Consider the following 16,906-nt stretch of genomic DNA (forward strand, 5'->3'; position numbering starts at 1 on the left):
CGCCGCAATGGGGCGGGGCTAGGGGCGGAGCCAAGAAGGAGCTAAGCCTCTTCTAGACCCTCCCCAGGCAGCGTGGACACTGCTCAGTCTGAAGGCTTCAGCCCAAGTCCCGACTCCCTGACCCTGTGGGCCCCACCCAGGCGCACGCCCCGCCCCCAACCAACTAAGCTGGCTGCTGACCTAGTATGGACACAGTGCTGGGAAGAGAGGCGTGGAGGGCGACACCGGAAAAGGGACTGAATCCTAGGCACCGCCTATGGGCTGCCCCCTCTTTCCCCCCAACCCCAGAGGATGCACCTGCCGCGGTGTGGTGGGGGGGAGCGGTAAGGAGATGATTGCGCAGCAGCTGTTAAGCTCTCCAAGAGCTAAAAATATTTCGCAAGAGAGAAGAGCTCAGAGAGAGTCGATTTATTGGGGAGTGGGTGCACTTGGTCAGACCCCATACATAAATAGGACAGGTAAGGAGAAGAGGGCAGTGCCTTTAGTCATACTGGGCATCGGGACCTACAGACTGGTAAAAGAGGGTTCCAAAAGGGGGAGAGTAGAGATGTAATTCCAGGGGCCCATCCTCTGGATGAAGAGTGGGCCTGATCCCAGGAATCAAAAACAGACTCAAGGGCAGATGTGGGGTCTGGTGTGGAAGCTCAGATCTTCTCATCCGGGGCTGGCAGGCGCTGGCGAGAAGGTTCAACACCCCAGATCTCACGGGCATATTGGGCAATGGTGCGGTCACTGGAAAACTTGCCAGAGGTGGCTATGTTCCTGATCACCATCCGTGTCCACTCTCTTGGGTTCTGCAGACAGGAAGGGAATCTTTCAGTTCATTCGGCCAAGTAGGCTGGCTCCGTTCTCCCTCATCCTAGCCAGATTCAGAGCCCTGCCAACCCCTGGCCGATGGCCCCTCACCTTGTACAACTCACTGACTTTATCCTGGCATTTAATGTATTCCTCATAATCTGCAAAGACTTTAAACCTGAAGGAGAAAGGAGAGACCAGAGCTCTGTGAGGCTGTGTCCTTATTGGTGCAACACCCCACTGGAGTGAATGAAGCTACAACCCCAACCAGCTTTCCCACCCGCCCACGGCCTGTGCATCCCTGAGCCCCCGTGCAGCCTGGCCAGCCAGCTCACCGGTCATGGTGCATGAGCATGTTGACAATGTCCTTGAACAGGTCTGGCTGTTTGGGGGAGAAGAAGCCACTGCTCAGCTGTTCGATGACCTGCCGGAGCTCAGGAATTCGGTCGTAGTACTCCTGGGCATTGTACCTGACGAGCGAGCACACCTGTGGTCAGCTCCCTTGCAAAGGGGTCCCCAGCTCCCCAGAGAAAACCTGGGAAGACAACCTGAGCCCCAGGTCCTCCACAGCTGCCACACTGCATTCAGCTTTTCTTCACCCACTTCAGGGATGAAGATGCTCAGGCCCAGAGAAGACAAGAAAGACGACTCTGGGGCTGGAGAGATGGCTCGGTGCACCTATGCACACACAAACATACACCTATAACTTAAAAAAAGGAAAACCAGACACAAGTGTTCGCTCTCCAGGCTCCGGGCAAGGAGGGCATGTGTTCCTAGTGGCAGAGAGCTTGTCTGGCATTTAAGAGGCCCTGGGTTCCATCCTCAGCACCACCGCAAAACAAAACCTTCCGTGAAATCTCTCTGCACTGCCCAAGCCCACGTCTAACAGGTACATCCTCAGGCGTGGGCCCTAAACTCCCACAATGAGACTGGTGCCAGCTTTCCCTCAGTTCTTAGGTAACATGCACCCCCTATCTTAAACCCAGAACAAAGATGGCCTCCCCTCCCTCCCTGGCTCACTGTCCCCTTAAAAAGAACAACAGGCCAGGCCAGGCATGGTGGCGCATGCTTTTAATCCCAACACTCAGGAGCACTCAAACTCTTGTGAGTTCGAGGCCAGCCTGGTCTACAAAGTCCAGGACAGTCAAGGCTACACAGAGAAACCCTGTCTGGAAAAAACAAAAACAAAAAAACAATGAACAACAGGGTTCCCCTTTCCCAGTGGTCCCAGGGCCTCGTGTTGCCCTGCTTTGTGACTTTCCTTGCGTGTACACAGCCTCCACGCTGGCACTCGACCCTATCCTCTGCAGTCAGAATTATTTCAAGGTCTGGTCTTGAACATCCCAGATCTTGCTCAACGTACCTTAGAGCCCAGAAAACGAAACCTGAAGTTTCTTTTCTTGTCGAGACACGGTCTCACTACATAACCCTGCCTGGCCTAGAACTCTCCGTGTAGATCAGGATGGCTTTGAACTCATGAAGATCCATCTGCCTCTGCCTCCTGAGTTCCAAGATTAAAGGTGTGTGCCATCATGCCCCACTCAATCTCCAGAATTTCTAGGAAAAAGCCCTTCTAGCAGCAAATAGCAGCTCTCTGAATTCAGCTGTCGGTGAAAGTGTAAACCAGGCCAGGTGGTGGTGGCGGCATACATCTGTAATCCCAGCACTTGGGAGGCAGAGGGAAGGCAGATCTCTGCGAGTTCAAGGCCAGCCTGGTCTACAAAGAGAGTTCCAGGACAGCCAGGCCTATTACACAGAGAAAACCTGCCCAAAAAAGTGTAAACTGGCACCAACCTTCCAGAAGCATTTGAATATCTGTGTCAGAGGCTTAGGAACTTTCACAGTTTTGTCTTGGGGTAGGGGGCGCTGTGAGCACGCCTCACCATGAATGTGGTAGTCTGAGGATGCCCTTCAGGTGGCCACCTTGCTTCTGAGACAGGGTCTCTTTGGCCCTGGCCTGCCAGCTTCTGAATCTTGACTCTCCGGTCTCCACCTCCCTTTTCCTACAAGTTTGTTGAGATTATAGATGCTGTGCCAAGCTTTTACAGGGATTCTAGGGGTCTGAACTCAGGTAATCAGACCTGTACCACAAACACTCTTATCCACTGAGCCGTATGCCTAGCCCAAGAATTTTTTGACCCACAAATATTCACCTTCTAATATTTATCCCAAAATCAACTACCCCCATAAAGAATATACCTTTAATCCCAGCACCTGGGAGGCAGAGGCAGACAGTTTAAGTCCATCCACGTCTACAGAGTGAGTTCCAGGACAGCCAAAGTTACACAGAGAAATGCTAAACCCTGTCTTGAAAAAAAGTAATAATAAAAAATAAAAATAAAAAAGAAGAGTTTGTTTTGCATGCTGTCTAGAACAGTGGACTGGGCAGTGTCTATAGCTTTTGGTTGGTTTTTTGAGATAGGGTGTCATTATATAGGCCTGGATGTTCTAGAACTGGCTTTATAGACCAGGCTGGACTTGAGCTCAACAGTGACTTTCCTGCCTCTGACTCCCGAGTGCTGGGAGTAAAAGCATGAGCCACAACTTCTGGCTTGCCTAATAATTCTCAGTGGAATAATCAGACATCTGAGCGTTGATGGGAAAGGCTTTTCCCTATAGTCACATTTACAGCAACAGGTCAAGCTTAATGCCCTGGGACTCGGAATTGGTTACAATAGCTTGGCTAGGGAGCTGGAGAGATGGCCCAGCCATTAAAAGTTGGTCTTCCAGAGAACCTGAATTCAATTCTGAGGACTCACATGGCAGTTCACAACTGTCTGTAACTCCTGATCCAGGGGCCCCTCTCTTCTGAGCCCATGGTATATGGACACACATGCAAGCAGAAGACTCATAAACATAAGTTTTAAAACATTTGGAAAAATACAGCTAGCCTATAGCATAAAGCACTGTACAAACATTTACACATCTGGGGGCCAGGTATAGTGGTACACATTTGAAATCCCAGCACTCAGGAGTGGGAGCAGAGGAAAAGAGTTCAGGGCCTGCCTGGGCTACATGAAGCATGTGCCATTTTTTTGTTTTTGTTTTTGTTTTTTCGAGACAGGGTTTCTCTGTGTGTAGCCTTGGCTGTCCTGGACTTGCTTTTGTAGACCAGGCTGGTCTCAAACTCACAGAGATCCACCTGCCTCTGCCTCCTGAGTGCTGGGGTTACAGGCATGTGGCTCTTTTTTTTTTTTTAAGGGAGGGTTATTGTTTTTGGGGGGAGTTGGTTATTCAAGACAGGGTTGACTATGTAGGCCTGGGTGTCCTGAAACTTGCTCTGTAGACCAGGCTGGCCTCGAACTCACAGAGAACCACCTGCCTCTGCCTCCTAAGTACTGGGATTAAAGACAGACATGAACCACCACTGCCTAGCACCAGTTATTGTCTTTGATTTTTTTTCCTTGTTTTTGTTTGTGAGGTGTGTGTGTGTGTGTGTGTGTGTGTGTGTGTGTGTGTGTGTGTGTGTGTGTGTAACTAGAAGCAGACACTGGATGTCTTTTATTTCCTGAGGCATGGACTCTGAGTTAGCTAATACAGCTAGTCTAGCTCGCTGCCTTGATTCTGGATTTTCCTGCCTTTGCTACCTGCCTTTTATTTGGGTGCTGGGGATCCAAGCTCTGGGCCTCATGGCAAGCACTATCTACTGGTCATCTCTCCAGCCTTGTATCTTTCCAGTTAATGACCATGCACTGTGCGTGTATGTGTACCTATACATGTGTGTGGAGGCCAGAGGGCAACTAAGGATGCCTCTCAAGATCCCTGTACTTCTGAGACAGGGTCTCTCACAGGCCTGGAATTTGTCAAGTAGGCTTGGCTGCCTGGTCTCCTTTCTCTGCCTTCCTAGAGCTGGGACTGGCTTCAGACTCACAGAGATCTGTCTGCCTCTACCTCCCAAGTGTTGGCATCAAAGGCATGTGCCAACACCGCCCAGTGGTCATGTTTGGCTTTTTATGTGGTATAAGTGGCACTTGACCAGCAGAACTATTTCTCTAACCCAAGTATCACTGTTATATAAAAAATTTACAAGCCAGGTGCAGTGACTACACAGAGAAACCCTGTCTCAAAAATCCAAAAATAAATAAATAAATAAATATTTCACAATGGGGAACTGGGGAGATGGCTTAATGTTTAAAAGTGTTTGCTGCTATTTCAGAGGACCTGAGTTCAGTCCTAGCACCCACAAGGAGCGGCTCAAACCATTGTAACTCTAGCCTCAGGAGATCTGACATCTTTATCTGGCCTCTGTACACCTGTGGCATTCACTCACATAGACCCACACACATAAACATAAATACAAATAACAAAAGTAAAAGTAAATATTGTTTTTAAAAATCACATTTAGCCAGGCCGTGGTAGCACACACCTTTAATCCCAGCATTTGGGAGGCAGAGGCAGATGGATTTCTATGAGTGCAAAGCCAGCCTGGTCTACAGAGCAAGTTCCAAGATAGCCAGGGCTACATAGAGAAACCCTGTTTCGAAGAAGAAGAAGAAGAAGAAGAAGAAGAAGGAGGAGGAGGAGGAGGAGGAGGAGGAGGAGAAGAAGAAAAAGAAGAAGAAGAAGAAGAAGAAAAAAAAGAAGAAGAAGAAGAAGAAGAAGAAGAAGAAGAAGAAGAAGAAAAGAAAGAAAGATAGATCACATTTGGGCTGGCCAGATGGCTCAGTATTAAGAGTACCTGATGTCCTTGCAGAGGACGTAGGTTCCCAGCACCCAATGGTGGAATTTGAGCTCTAAAGCCCTATTCTGAACTCCATAGGCACATGGAGCACAAACATACACGCAGGCAAAACACTTATACATATAAACTAAAATAAGTAAATCTAAAATCAAGAGGCCAGCCTAGTCTACAGAACAAGTTCCAGGACAGCCAGGGCTACAAAGAGAAACCCTATTCCTTGCTGCCAAGGTGTCCAGAAAGTTAACGATTTAGTTTTACCTCCAATTTCAGAACGATATTATCTCTTACATAATTTCTACTTCCTTTTCCTCCCATCCTGTTACTTTCTTCTTTTCTTGTCTTTTTGACCTCCTTTGCCACAAGCTCTTTTTTTAGTTTTCCAGAATCCTAAGATGTTACACAGGCTGGCCATCCTCTCCCAGCATGCCACCCGCTCTGGCCCTGACCCCATACCCTCTCTGGTCCAGCCTTTCCACGTCCTCCACCCGCATGCCGAAGATGAAGAAGTTCTCCTCTCCCGCCTCCTCTGCCATCTCCACGTTGGCACCATCCATGGTGCCGATGGTCAGAGCCCCGTTGAGCATGAACTTCATGTTGCCAGTGCCTGAGGCCTCGGTGCCCGCAGTAGAGATCTGCTCTGAGAGGTCCGCAGCGGGAATCACTGCAGGGGGGCAACAGAAACCAGAGCTCAGCCTCAGGGACAGGGCTGCCTGGCTGAGTTAGGGCTTGGTAGACAAGGAAGCTCTGTGCCCTAACCTCTGAGATTTTACCATCCAAGTCCCTCACTCCTAACCCACTGCCTTTCATGGACTCCAACCTGAACCTATCCCTCAGCTGGTTTTGTTGTTTTGACACAGGGTTTTACCATATAGCCCTGGCTAACCTGGAACTCCCTATGTGGATCAGGCTGGCCTTAAACCCATTGTGTGATCTTTTCATTGATACGGTTTTCGGGGATTTTATTTGGTTTCCTTGTAAATGTTTGGTGTGTATGAACAAGCATGTGTGTGTGTGTGTGTGTGTGTGTGTGTGTGTGTGTGTCTATGTGTGTGCATGCGTGCGTGCGTGTATGTGTATGAAAGTCAGAGGTGGATGCCAGGAGTCTTCCTTGATCATTTTCTATCCTTTCATTTTATTTTATTTTGAGATAGGGTTTCTCTGTGTAGCCCTGGCTGTCCTGGAACTCACTCTGTAGGCCGGGCTGTCCTGGAACTCACAAAGATCCACCTGCCTCTGCCTCCCAAGTGCTGGGATTAAAGGCGTGTGCCGCCACCACCACATGGCTATCCTTTTTTTTTTTTAAATACTTTTCTTTTTATTTTGTGAGGATAGGTGTTTTGCCTTCATGTGTAGGTACCACATGCATGCAGTGCCTGTAGAGGCCATCAGATCCCCTAGGACTGCAGTTACATAAGGTTGTGAGCTGCCATGTAGGTGCTGTGAATCAAACTCAGGTCCTCTGGAAGAACAGCCAGTGCTCTTAACAGACTGAGCTATCTCTCCAGCCTCTCCAATTTCTTCTTTACCCCGACCACAGGCCAGGAAAATATGGCTAACGTCTCCTCTGGGACTGAGCTGGTCAGAGTTCCCATGCAGCCACTGCCACACCCACCTTTCTCGGCCAGTGAGACTCGGTAGTTCTCCAGGAAGATCACCCGGAGGCGGTCTCCCACCGCAGGGTCATGGTTGACCACGTCCCCAATGGCAGTGATGAGTTTGATGATCATCTTGGCCATGTGGTACCCGGGTGCAGCCTGTGGGGCAGTCTGGAGTCAGAGCTTCACCCTCCCTCCCCACACCTCGATCTGGCGACTGCCCGACATATGGAAAAACCCCAGGGCCAGTCTGCTCTCCGTCTCTCACCTTGCCTCCGATCATGATAGTCCTTGGCACCATGAACCTGTTGGGCTCCCTTTTGATGCCTGCAGAGAAGAGAGGCATCAGGGGGTGTTTAACAATACAGGGACCTAACAGCACTAGCCTGGGTTCATCACTTTGCTCTGTGTCTGTCAGGTCTCCCTCCCTGAGTCTCAGATTGTTCTGTGGTGTAGGCTCAATTTTCTTAACAAATATATTTTATTACGAACTTGTTAACCGAGCATACGTCACTTATAACCTGACTAACCTAAACAATAGAAAAAGAAGATTAAAGAATACAATAACAAAACCGTAAGGATATCAGTTCCAAGGAACGATTATCCTGGTGTAATCAGCAGGATTTCTTTTGCTGGGACCTGGAGTAACCAGAACCCGGAACCTCAGCCGGAGCCCAGATCCCTGAAGCCTTCCCTTGAGTGGCTCTCTATAGGAGTGTCCCAAAGTGGAATGATGAACAGCCAAAACTATCCCAAGTCTCCAAAGGCCCCGTCTCTTGTTTCTGGCTCATTTATATATCTCCTCCCAGAGTCTGTTCACAGATCTTTTCAGCTGGCAACAATCAAGCTCCCGCACAAGGTGGTTTGCCTTCTAGTGAATTAACATCACCTGTTCTCTCACAAGACCATTCCCCATCCCACACTTGGGATCATAACAAAAACAGGTTTCTCTCTCCTTCACTGTGATGGGGTTTGATGGTTGGTGCTGTCAACTTTACAAACATCACCTCAGGGTGGGGTATGGGGAGGTAGGCCTCTGGCTATGTCTGGAAGGGATTGTCTTGATTATATGAATGGAGAAATGGCATATTTCCCTAAGAAGGGATTTTGTACTGTGTGAGAGTGGAGAAAGCAGGGCCAGCGAGATGGTTTAGCAGGTAAAGTCAGTCTATATCAAGTCTGATGACCTGAGCTCAAACCCTGCGACGCACAAGGAGAGGAGAAAATTAACTTGTGAAAGTTGTCCTTCACAGGTGTGCTGCATCCTGGCATGCACACGTATACACAACATACAATAAATAAATGTTAAAAAAAAAAAAGCCAGGTGTGGTGGCGCATGCCTTTAATCCCAGCACTGGGGAGGCAGAGGCAGGTGGATCGCTGTGAGTTCAAGGCCAGCCTGGTCTACAAAGCAAGTACAGGACAGCCAAGGCTACACAGAGAAATCCTGTCTCAAAAAAAAAAAATTCTTAAATTAAAAAAAAAAAGAAAATCCAAAAAATAAAAAAAAAAGAAAGAAAGGAAGAAAAGAAAGTATTTAAGAATGGAAGATCTGACATGCTAGTGCATACCCTCAGCATCAGCACTGGGAAGGCAGAGACAGGCAGATCTCTGGGAGTTCAAGGACAGCCTGGTCTACAGGGGAAGTTCCAGGCAAGCTGGGGCTACATAGTGAGACCCTGTCTCAGAAAGAGAGGGAGCGAGGGAGAGAGGCCCTGACATGCATCCTTTAGTGCACTGCTCGCTCTGCTCTTGACCAGCAGTGAAGGTGACCAGCTGCTCCCAGCCCCTGCTGCCTTGACTGCCCTACAATGACAGACTGCAACCTGGTGAACCAAATAAACACAACAGGAAATTAAGTTAAGGTGTGGGGACATCACCACACCCTAAAGGCAGTCATCAGCTCCCAGGAGACATCAACCCACACATCAATCCTTGGTGGCATGCTGCTGGGTGTTGGGGAGTGAGTGCAGTGGGTCCCGGCACTCACGGTTATACAGGGTGATGATGTGAAGGCAGTTAAGAAGCTGGCGTTTGTATTCATGAATCCTTTTCACCTGGACGTCGAAGAGGGAGTTGGGGTTGATGTGGACCTTGTACTCCCTCTCGAGGTATGCAGAGAACTTCAACTTGTTTTCCTGCAGATCGAGGGGGCAGAGGGGGTCACCAATGGCATTTCAGTGTCAAAAGAGCCCTATCATTTCATTGTTTTCCCGTCACTCAGACCCAGGAAAGCAGGTGGTGGGAAGCTTGCCTACTACTGCTTCCCACAACCCCTGCACCAAGGCAGACATTACTAATCTATGCCAGCATTCTCTCAGTGATAGCAGGTGCTGCTTCCACTGTTGACTCCCACCAATGGCTGAGCTTGTAGGAGAGATGAGCTCCTGGTGACACCCATGACCCAACCACCAGGCCCTTTCCTGTCCTTAGCCCTGGGGCAGGAGTCCCAGGTTGCAGGCCTTCCCACCTGTTTCACTTTGGCCACATCACGGATAAAGGCTTCATCATCCACATAGGAGAGCAGCTTGCGCAGCTGGTCCAGGTCTGAGATATACTCCTCCCCAATGCGCTGTGGGAAGACAGCTTTCAGCCAAGACTACCTCATCCTGGCCTCCCTGCTCCAGGCTAACTAGACCCTCCACCTTCCCTTCCCAAAGTCCCCTAAGCAGAGGAATGTGGGTACATCCATCTTCCTCCTACACTAACACTGAGCTCACTGCCCCACCTGACCCCAGCAGGCCTCTTGCAGTCTCACTTCAGATGTGACAACACTCTCCATTAGAGTGCCAACATCAGCAGGTTGGCCCCTATAGCCAGAGGGCATGCTCATTCAAGTAAGAAAGCAGTGCCCCTTCCTCCAAGTGGATGGCAGCCTTGGGAACACAGTACAGGATTGAGGTCCTCAGCTGAGGCCATTGTACAGGGAGCCTCCCACTCGACTGTATTGTAGTGACCTATATTGGTCCCATCAGTTGTACCATGACCTCTCACCTCAGCAATGACCTCTGCCAACCCAGGGTTACACAGAACCAGCCAGCGCCGAGGGGTGATGCCATTGGTCTTGTTCTGGAACTTATGAGGCTCCAGCTCATAAAAGTCCTTGAAGCTGCAGGTTGGAATTGAGTGAGGGTCAACATTCACCTCTGCAGAGTGCTCCCACCTGGCTCCCTACTTTATTTTATTTTATTTTATTTTTTCCTGAAAGAGGCTCAGATGCACATACAGACCCCTGGGCAGATAGGGGTACGATGTGTAAGAGGGGGGTCATCTGGGACAGGACTGTACTGGAGCTAGTGTCTTCTAAGAACGGGTCACGCTTGAGGTAGGTGAGATGGCTCAATGCTATGGGGGCTTGCTCTGCCGGCCAGGAGTAGGATAAAGCTAACGGTATCTGCGGAAGGGTCAGACCAACCAACCTGGTTGGTCAGGTGAAGGAGCCGGGCCTATAGGCAATGGAACTGTGGTATGGGCGGGGCCTGTGGCGAGGCTTACATAGTTTTTTTGAGGATCTCCGAATGGATGCGAGCCACACCGTTGACTGCGTGCGAGCCAGCAATGCAGAGGTGTGCCATGTTGATTCGCTTCACCGCGCCCTCCTCCACGAGTGACATGCGCCGCAGCCTGTCTACATCCCCAGGGAAAGCAGCCGCCACCCTCTGTGACCCCAAAGAGTCCCAAGCTAAGACCAGGATCCTGACTCAGGAACCTTAGTCTCAGCCCGGCTCCCTCAACCCCACAGACTCAGCCCGTAGGCCTCCTGAATTCAAGGCTGAGCCCCACTCCCACGCTGCCCCGGCTCACGTTAAGGAACCGCTGGTTGATCTCGTAAATGATCTGCAGGTGCCGGGGCAGCAGCGTCTCCATGAGGTGCACCGGCCAGCGCTCCAGGGCTTCAGGCAGCACTGTGTGGTTGGTATAGGCACAGGTCTTCACTGTCACGTCCCAGGCCTGGCATACAAGACAGGAAGTTGGGACAGACGTTCTCCACGCGCTATGCAGCTTGTGGCCTGCCAGGACCCAACTGGGTTTCAGCTAGCTTTCTGCTCCTGTTGTCCTCCTACCTCCCACTGGGAAGGAGAAGTTGGGGCAGAGTGGCTACTAAGGGGGTAAAGTGGCTGGAACCCACCTTGTCCCAGTCCAGCCGCTCCAGGTCCACCAGAATCCTCATCAGCTCAGGGATGGCCAAAGAGGGGTGGGTGTCGTTGAGCTGGATGGCCACCTGTGGCGGGATGAGTGGCAAGTCAGGATGGATTCCAGACTGAGCACTATTGTGAATAGCGCTCTTTCAGTGCCCCCCGAAAGGCCAGTTCTGTGGCTGGGCTGGGCCCAGAAATGATGGCAGCTGGAGTGGTGTCCCTGGTGCCTGAAGATGGCAAGTGAGCCATCTACACACACACACACACACCCCGTACACCCCAGCCTCCACTCTTCCGTGAAGGGAGGCTGGAAGGAGAGGCCTTCAGGCCAGCATGCTACCTTGTCCGGGAAGGCATCAAAGTTTGTGCGCACAGGATCGCGGCTGCCAAACTTGGAGGACTTGAAGCGCCGAATGATGTCTTGGAGGGTGGCGGCCACCACAAAGTACTCCTGCTTCAGCCGAAGCTCCTTCCCTTCAAAAAACTAGGGGGGCATGGGGGTGCAAGGCAGAGTGTAGCTGAGATGGTGGGGGGTATGACCAGGAGAGCCCCTACCACACTATGTCTCAGAGCCCTAAACTGTCCTCACCTTTGGGACCCCAGGGATCTTTGCCCCACCGAGTAACCAGAGTAGATAGTATCAGAAAGGCAGAGATGAACTAGGAGTCCTGTGAGGGTCCCCAGGAAAACAGCTCCCAGGAGGTGTCATAGCCTATCCTTTCCCTCAGGACTCAGGTGTCTTCCTACTCAAAGGACTCGATAGGACGCACAGGGACAGCTATAAAGGACTAGGGCAGTTGCAAAGGTCCGCACCCCCCAGTTCCCCTGTCCCTCTCCAAGGAGTTGGACTTTGAGTCTCCAGTTTGAAGGGCAACGTACGTTATCATTGGGGTACAAAACACGTGAGATGTTTTCAGCCAGGTTTCGGTCCAGCACAGCCTGGATGTAACCGCCAACATTGACTAAGGGATAAAGTGGGTCAGGGTGAGGCTGGGGCCAGGCAGGGGTAACAAGGCCTGCCAGCTAGCAGCACAGGAACTCACAGTCCTTGAGGTTGAAGTCATTGGGTGCCTTGGCCGACCAGAGGCGCATGGTGTTGACAACATTGTTTCGGTAGCCAGGAACAGGCGTGTCATAGGGCATGGCCAACACCACCTACAGATGGTACCTGAGTCAGAAGCTGGGCAGGCTACTAGGGTCCAGCCCTGAGCAGTGCCTAAGTCTGGCTTGTGGGGCCACCTCCACCAAGAGCTGAAGTTCAAATCACTGTCATTAGACTCTGCCAATGCCCAAGGTAGACTACAGTTCCAGCACTGAGGGTAGTTACCAGGAGCAAGCTGTGGAACCTCTATAAACTCATCTATAAAATGAAGAGAAGAGGCGCTCTCTCTACTGTACTTCCTCTCTCTACCTCCTCTCTCCTCTCTCTCTCTCTCTCTCTCTCTCTCTCTCTCTCTCTCTCTCTCGGGTACCCCTTCTGCTTTTCCTTCTCCCCTCATGCTCATTTAATAAATTCTGTATAGCATTTAAGAGAGAGAGAGAAAGAGAGAGAGAGAGAGAGAGAGAGAGAGAGAGAGAGAGAGAGAGAGAAGAGGTTGGGCGTGGTGGCATGCACCTTTAATCCCAGCACTTGGGAGGCAGAGGTAGGCAGATCGCTGTGAGTTCAAGGCCAGCCTGGTCTACAAAGCGAGTCCAGGACAGCCAAGGCTACACAGAGAAACCCTGTCTCAAAAAACAAACAAAAAAACAAAAGAAGAGAAGAAGCCAGGCCTTCTGGTACAGTCCTGGATTCCTAGCTACTGGAGAGGCTGAGGCCAGAAGATACCAAGTTCAAGGCCTGCCTAGATTACAGGGTGAGTTCAAGGCCAGTCTGAGCAACTTAGTGAGGCCCTGTGTCAAGTAAAATATAAAAAGAGGGCTGAGGATATAGCTCAGTGGTAAAATACTTGCCAAGCAGGTGTGAGGACCATTCAGTCCTCAGCACTCAGTAAATAAGTAAAAAAACTGCTCCAGTGTCCCCACTGGAATCCCAACACCTGCCTCCTTAGACTGCCATGAGGATTATGGGAAGGGAGAGAGTGAGGCCACTTGGTGGCTGCTCTACAGCCTGGCTTGATCAAATGAGAGCACATTGGACTCAGGAGAACGTTGGGGGAATCTTGGCTTCAGGATAAAGATTACACAGGGTCAGTTCTATCCAGAGGTCTATATAGGATCACAGGGCTAGTCACAGGGCTAGCTAGCAGCAGCCAATGGCAGCCAGCCCCATCCCATAATCAATAGCACCAATTTGCCTGCTAGTACGATGCCAGTGGCACCTCCAGAGGATTCCCTACTTGGGACTTCACCTACCCTCCCTGACACTGAGTGACACCCTTCATGGGGCAGAGTGGAAGGCAGGTGAGAGAGGCGGAAGGACTGAGCAGTGACTGTAAAGCACAGACACCAGGTTGAAAGGCAGAGGGAACTAGGTCTGCAAATTTCCCCGCCAGAGCTAAATGTGCCTTGCTGCTGGGGGCACCTGGCACATGAGGCAGCAGCCCTGGCTGGGCCTAGGCCTAGACGAAAGAGCAATCAACACCATTTCTGAAGGTCTAGGGGTTTCCACACGTAGGAGGGAGCCACAGGACAGGGATTGGGACACCCAGGTGAGCTTTCAGACCCTCTCCACTTGCTGGGTGGCTCAGAGCATGCCAGTTCCACCCTAGAGGCCCCATTTTTTCCCCCCTGCCTCCCTCTCAGGGCTGTTGCCTTCATTGGTTCCCCAGCACAGATGTGCAAAGATTTCAAGCGTTGTGCTAAGTCTTGTGTCGGGGAAAGGAGCTGGCTAGGGGCGTTGTGCTGGTGGAGCAGAACAGGGACAGTTTCTTCCTCCTTCCAGGGTTGACACCTCACCTGGCCTCCTGGACAACCCTGGCTGGCATCTCCCAACCCTGGCTGGGTTGCCTCCAGAAAATCTCGTGACTGACATGTCTCCTCCTTAGTGCCCTCCTTTGTAAGATGGCAGTGGGTTCAGCAGCCTCCAACCTCATTCTCTAGGAGCTCCCCTCCCTCTGCCTCTCATTAAACAACCCCCCCCCAAAAAAAACCTGTACCCATCTTCCTCTTCACCTGTGTGTCCACCCACTTGGCCCCCTGGCTGGTGTGCTCCACTCGGCCATAGAAGTGCACAGGCAGCGTGAACTCGGGCCGGGCCTTCTCCCAGGGGTTGCCATAGCGAAGCCAGTCATCAGCCTCTTCCATCTAGAGGGTTGGGGGAAGGTAGGTGACATGAGTTTCAGGTGAGTGGTGGGTCACCCAGCAGGACCTAATATGTCCCAGGACATAATATGACCACAGGGGTCGCCAGGCTTTGAAGTAAGAGGCGAGAGACAAGAATGTTGGTCTGGGGAGCTGGGGTGGGTTCTGAACCTTTGCAGAGATGCATGACCAAATGAGGGACCTCTCTATCGTGACTGGGCACCACAAGGTTGGGATCTGGCCTGCTCACCTGCCAGCCCCCACAGATCTTCTGATTAAAAATCCCAAACTCATAGCGGATCCCGTAGCCATAGGCAGCTAGCCCCAGCGTAGCCATGGAGTCCAAGAAGCAGGCTATGGGTACAGGGGAGTGGGCATCAGGCATCCACCATAAGATGCTCTTCTGCCCCACCCCCACCCACAAGCTCTGTACTCACCTGCCAGGCGGCCCAGGCCCCCATTGCCCAACCCTGCATCCTCTTCGATCTCCTCCAGCTCCTCCATGTCCAAGCCCAGCTGAGGGAACGGATGGCAGCAGTCAGGCCCAAGTGTCAGAATGGGGAACCCCCCCCCAATCTTAAATGCTTCCCCCACCTGGTAGGTGGCCTCATCACAGGCGTTCTCCAAGGCCAGGTTCACCATGGTGTTCTGGAGTGTCCGTCCCATGTAGAATTCCAAGGACAGGTAGTAGATCCTCTGCCCAGAGACAGGCAGACAGGGAAGAGGGATCAGGGCCACACCGCTGCCATTCAGCCAGGCACAGCTGGGTCTGGACCTCTCACCCTCCTGCCCTACTGCCAGGCCCCAACACGTCTCACTCTGCCACCAATTCATTTCTCCCTGCTCAGAGGGACCATTTGAGACTTTGGGGTCCAATTAGATAAGTATGGCATTGGTCCCCACATTCCTTTGAAATGCCTTTCCATCTGGCCTCAGTTTCCTCTTCTCAGGCCTATCTCAGAGTCTAAGGTGCTTGTGAGAAGTAGGGACCCCTTCGGAGGTACATACCCCTCCTAGTATAGCCCGTCAGGAAGCCAGGCCATTGAGAAGCACCTCTGAGTGCTCCTCCAAGAAGATTTTGCCAAAGCCCAGAGGGAAAAGTCATTTTCAAGGTCACACAGTGACTCAGGGCTGGACTTGCCGACTCCGGTCCATGCTGCTCAGTCCAGAGATGAACAGAAGCACGAAGCATGAAGATGCTGAAGGGGCTCAGTCTCCCCATTTCCTGGGTATCTCCCTGCCCCTCCCCCACTCCTGCTGTGGGGTATTAGGTTCCTGACATTTACCAATGACCCAACCAGATACTTGATACCGGCCGCCCCAGCTGCCCCTGCCTGTGGCACAAGGCGACTGTGACATGCACACATTTGATGACATGTCCTTCCACGCCAGATCCAAACCAGGCCACAGGGGTATACATTTCCTTACCACCAGCAACCCCCTCCAACCACGTCTGCGCATGTATAAGTAGCCCGGCTACCCTGAGCACCCTTGGGTTGCCCTCCTCAGTATTCTGTCCAGCACCTCTAGAACAATCCCAGGCTCCTAGGACAGCAAGTTATTTTGCTGTAGAAAACTTGGGCCTCAGGAAGGCACTGCCACTTTCCTGAGATATCTCAGATCTCTGCCAGCCCCACTCCCAGCTCATTTCCCATTCAAGGTGCCCACCCCCCTTGTAGCACCTTGGGGTCCTTTTCGTAGTAATGCTGCTGTGTGCGGATCCAACGTCCCACGAGGTGGTCCCGCACAGTGTGGGCCAGTGCAAAATAGTAATCTCTCGGAGTGGCCACATTTCGATCCTTGACCAGAGTGAAATGCAGGTGGCGGTTGAAGTTCTTTTTCAGCTCAGACACATTTTCCACGCCAGCTAGGCCACGAACACTGATTTGCTTTCTCTTATCGTGGTCTGAAAGAGGCATGGACATGGCTGCAGGAGGGTGGGCCGGACTGGACAGACTGATGGATTCAGTGCCTCCAACCAAGGAGTGGAGCTGCCCAGCTGCAAGGGGATTTAAGGCCTGGCTCAGGGCAGCATGCCACGCCTCCCCGGACGTGGGAGGGTCTTGGCATTGAAGCTCAGGGAGCTATTCTGGGGACAAGTGGAGAGGAGGGAAGGGAGAAACAAGCTCCCCACAGTCCAGGGAGGGGCATGTTCACAGCTGACCCACTTCTTCCAGGTTTCCTAGGCCTTCTGGCCCCTGGCTTTTGGAGAATTGGAAGCTGGATACTTCAGACAGTGCTGGGTTCCTCTGGGAGGCCTGAGGCTTACCTAAAGCATTCTGGTTGAGACTTTGTCTGAGACATTATCCAATCTGTGCCCATTCCTAAGCTATAGATGAAAGGTGGGACTGGATCGTGGACCTCTCATCACAAGTGCAGGACACATTCTCCTTTCCAGAGCTTGTTTGTGACATTTGCCTAGAATGCAACTACAGGAGCACGATTGAACCAGGCTG

At 51.5% G+C, this 16,906-nt stretch overlaps 1 protein-coding gene across 1 annotated transcript; it reads right to left on the reverse strand.

The window, feature by feature from the left end:
- Positions 1 to 393: 393 nt before the first annotated feature.
- Positions 394 to 16,448, reverse strand: PYGM (glycogen phosphorylase, muscle associated). The gene is made up of 20 exons (XM_084760450.1): positions 16,133 to 16,448; positions 15,045 to 15,146; positions 14,888 to 14,966; positions 14,701 to 14,804; positions 14,322 to 14,453; positions 12,254 to 12,365; positions 12,090 to 12,172; positions 11,551 to 11,694; positions 11,201 to 11,293; positions 10,876 to 11,022; positions 10,567 to 10,730; positions 10,066 to 10,180; positions 9,542 to 9,643; positions 9,062 to 9,209; positions 7,340 to 7,398; positions 7,089 to 7,230; positions 5,930 to 6,137; positions 1,131 to 1,265; positions 907 to 973; positions 394 to 794 (listed from the first exon to the last, which is right to left on the reverse strand). Exons 1-20 carry the CDS (start codon positions 16,373 to 16,375, stop codon positions 645 to 647), a joined length of 2,529 nt encoding a protein of 842 aa, XP_084616576.1. The 5' UTR covers positions 16,376 to 16,448; the 3' UTR covers positions 394 to 644.
- Positions 16,449 to 16,906: the final 458 nt, after the last annotated feature.

This window comes from Acomys minous (assembly GCF_964271855.1).
Source record: "Acomys minous genome assembly, chromosome: 2".
In the NCBI taxonomy this organism is placed as follows: domain Eukaryota; kingdom Metazoa; phylum Chordata; class Mammalia; order Rodentia; family Muridae; genus Acomys; species Acomys minous.

Coding starts and splice junctions, on each gene's coding strand:
- PYGM (XM_084760450.1), bottom strand. CDS start 16,375: ATGTCCATGCCTCTTTCAGACCACGATAAGAGAAAGCAAATCAGTGTT. Junction 15,147..16,132: donor ACTACGAAAAGGACCCCAAG/GTGCTACAAGGG, acceptor GTCTCTGGGCAG/AGGATCTACTACCTGTCCTT. Junction 1,266..5,929: donor GAAAGGCTGGACCAGAGAGG/GTATGGGGTCAG, acceptor CTCGCTCGTCAG/GTACAATGCCCAGGAGTACT.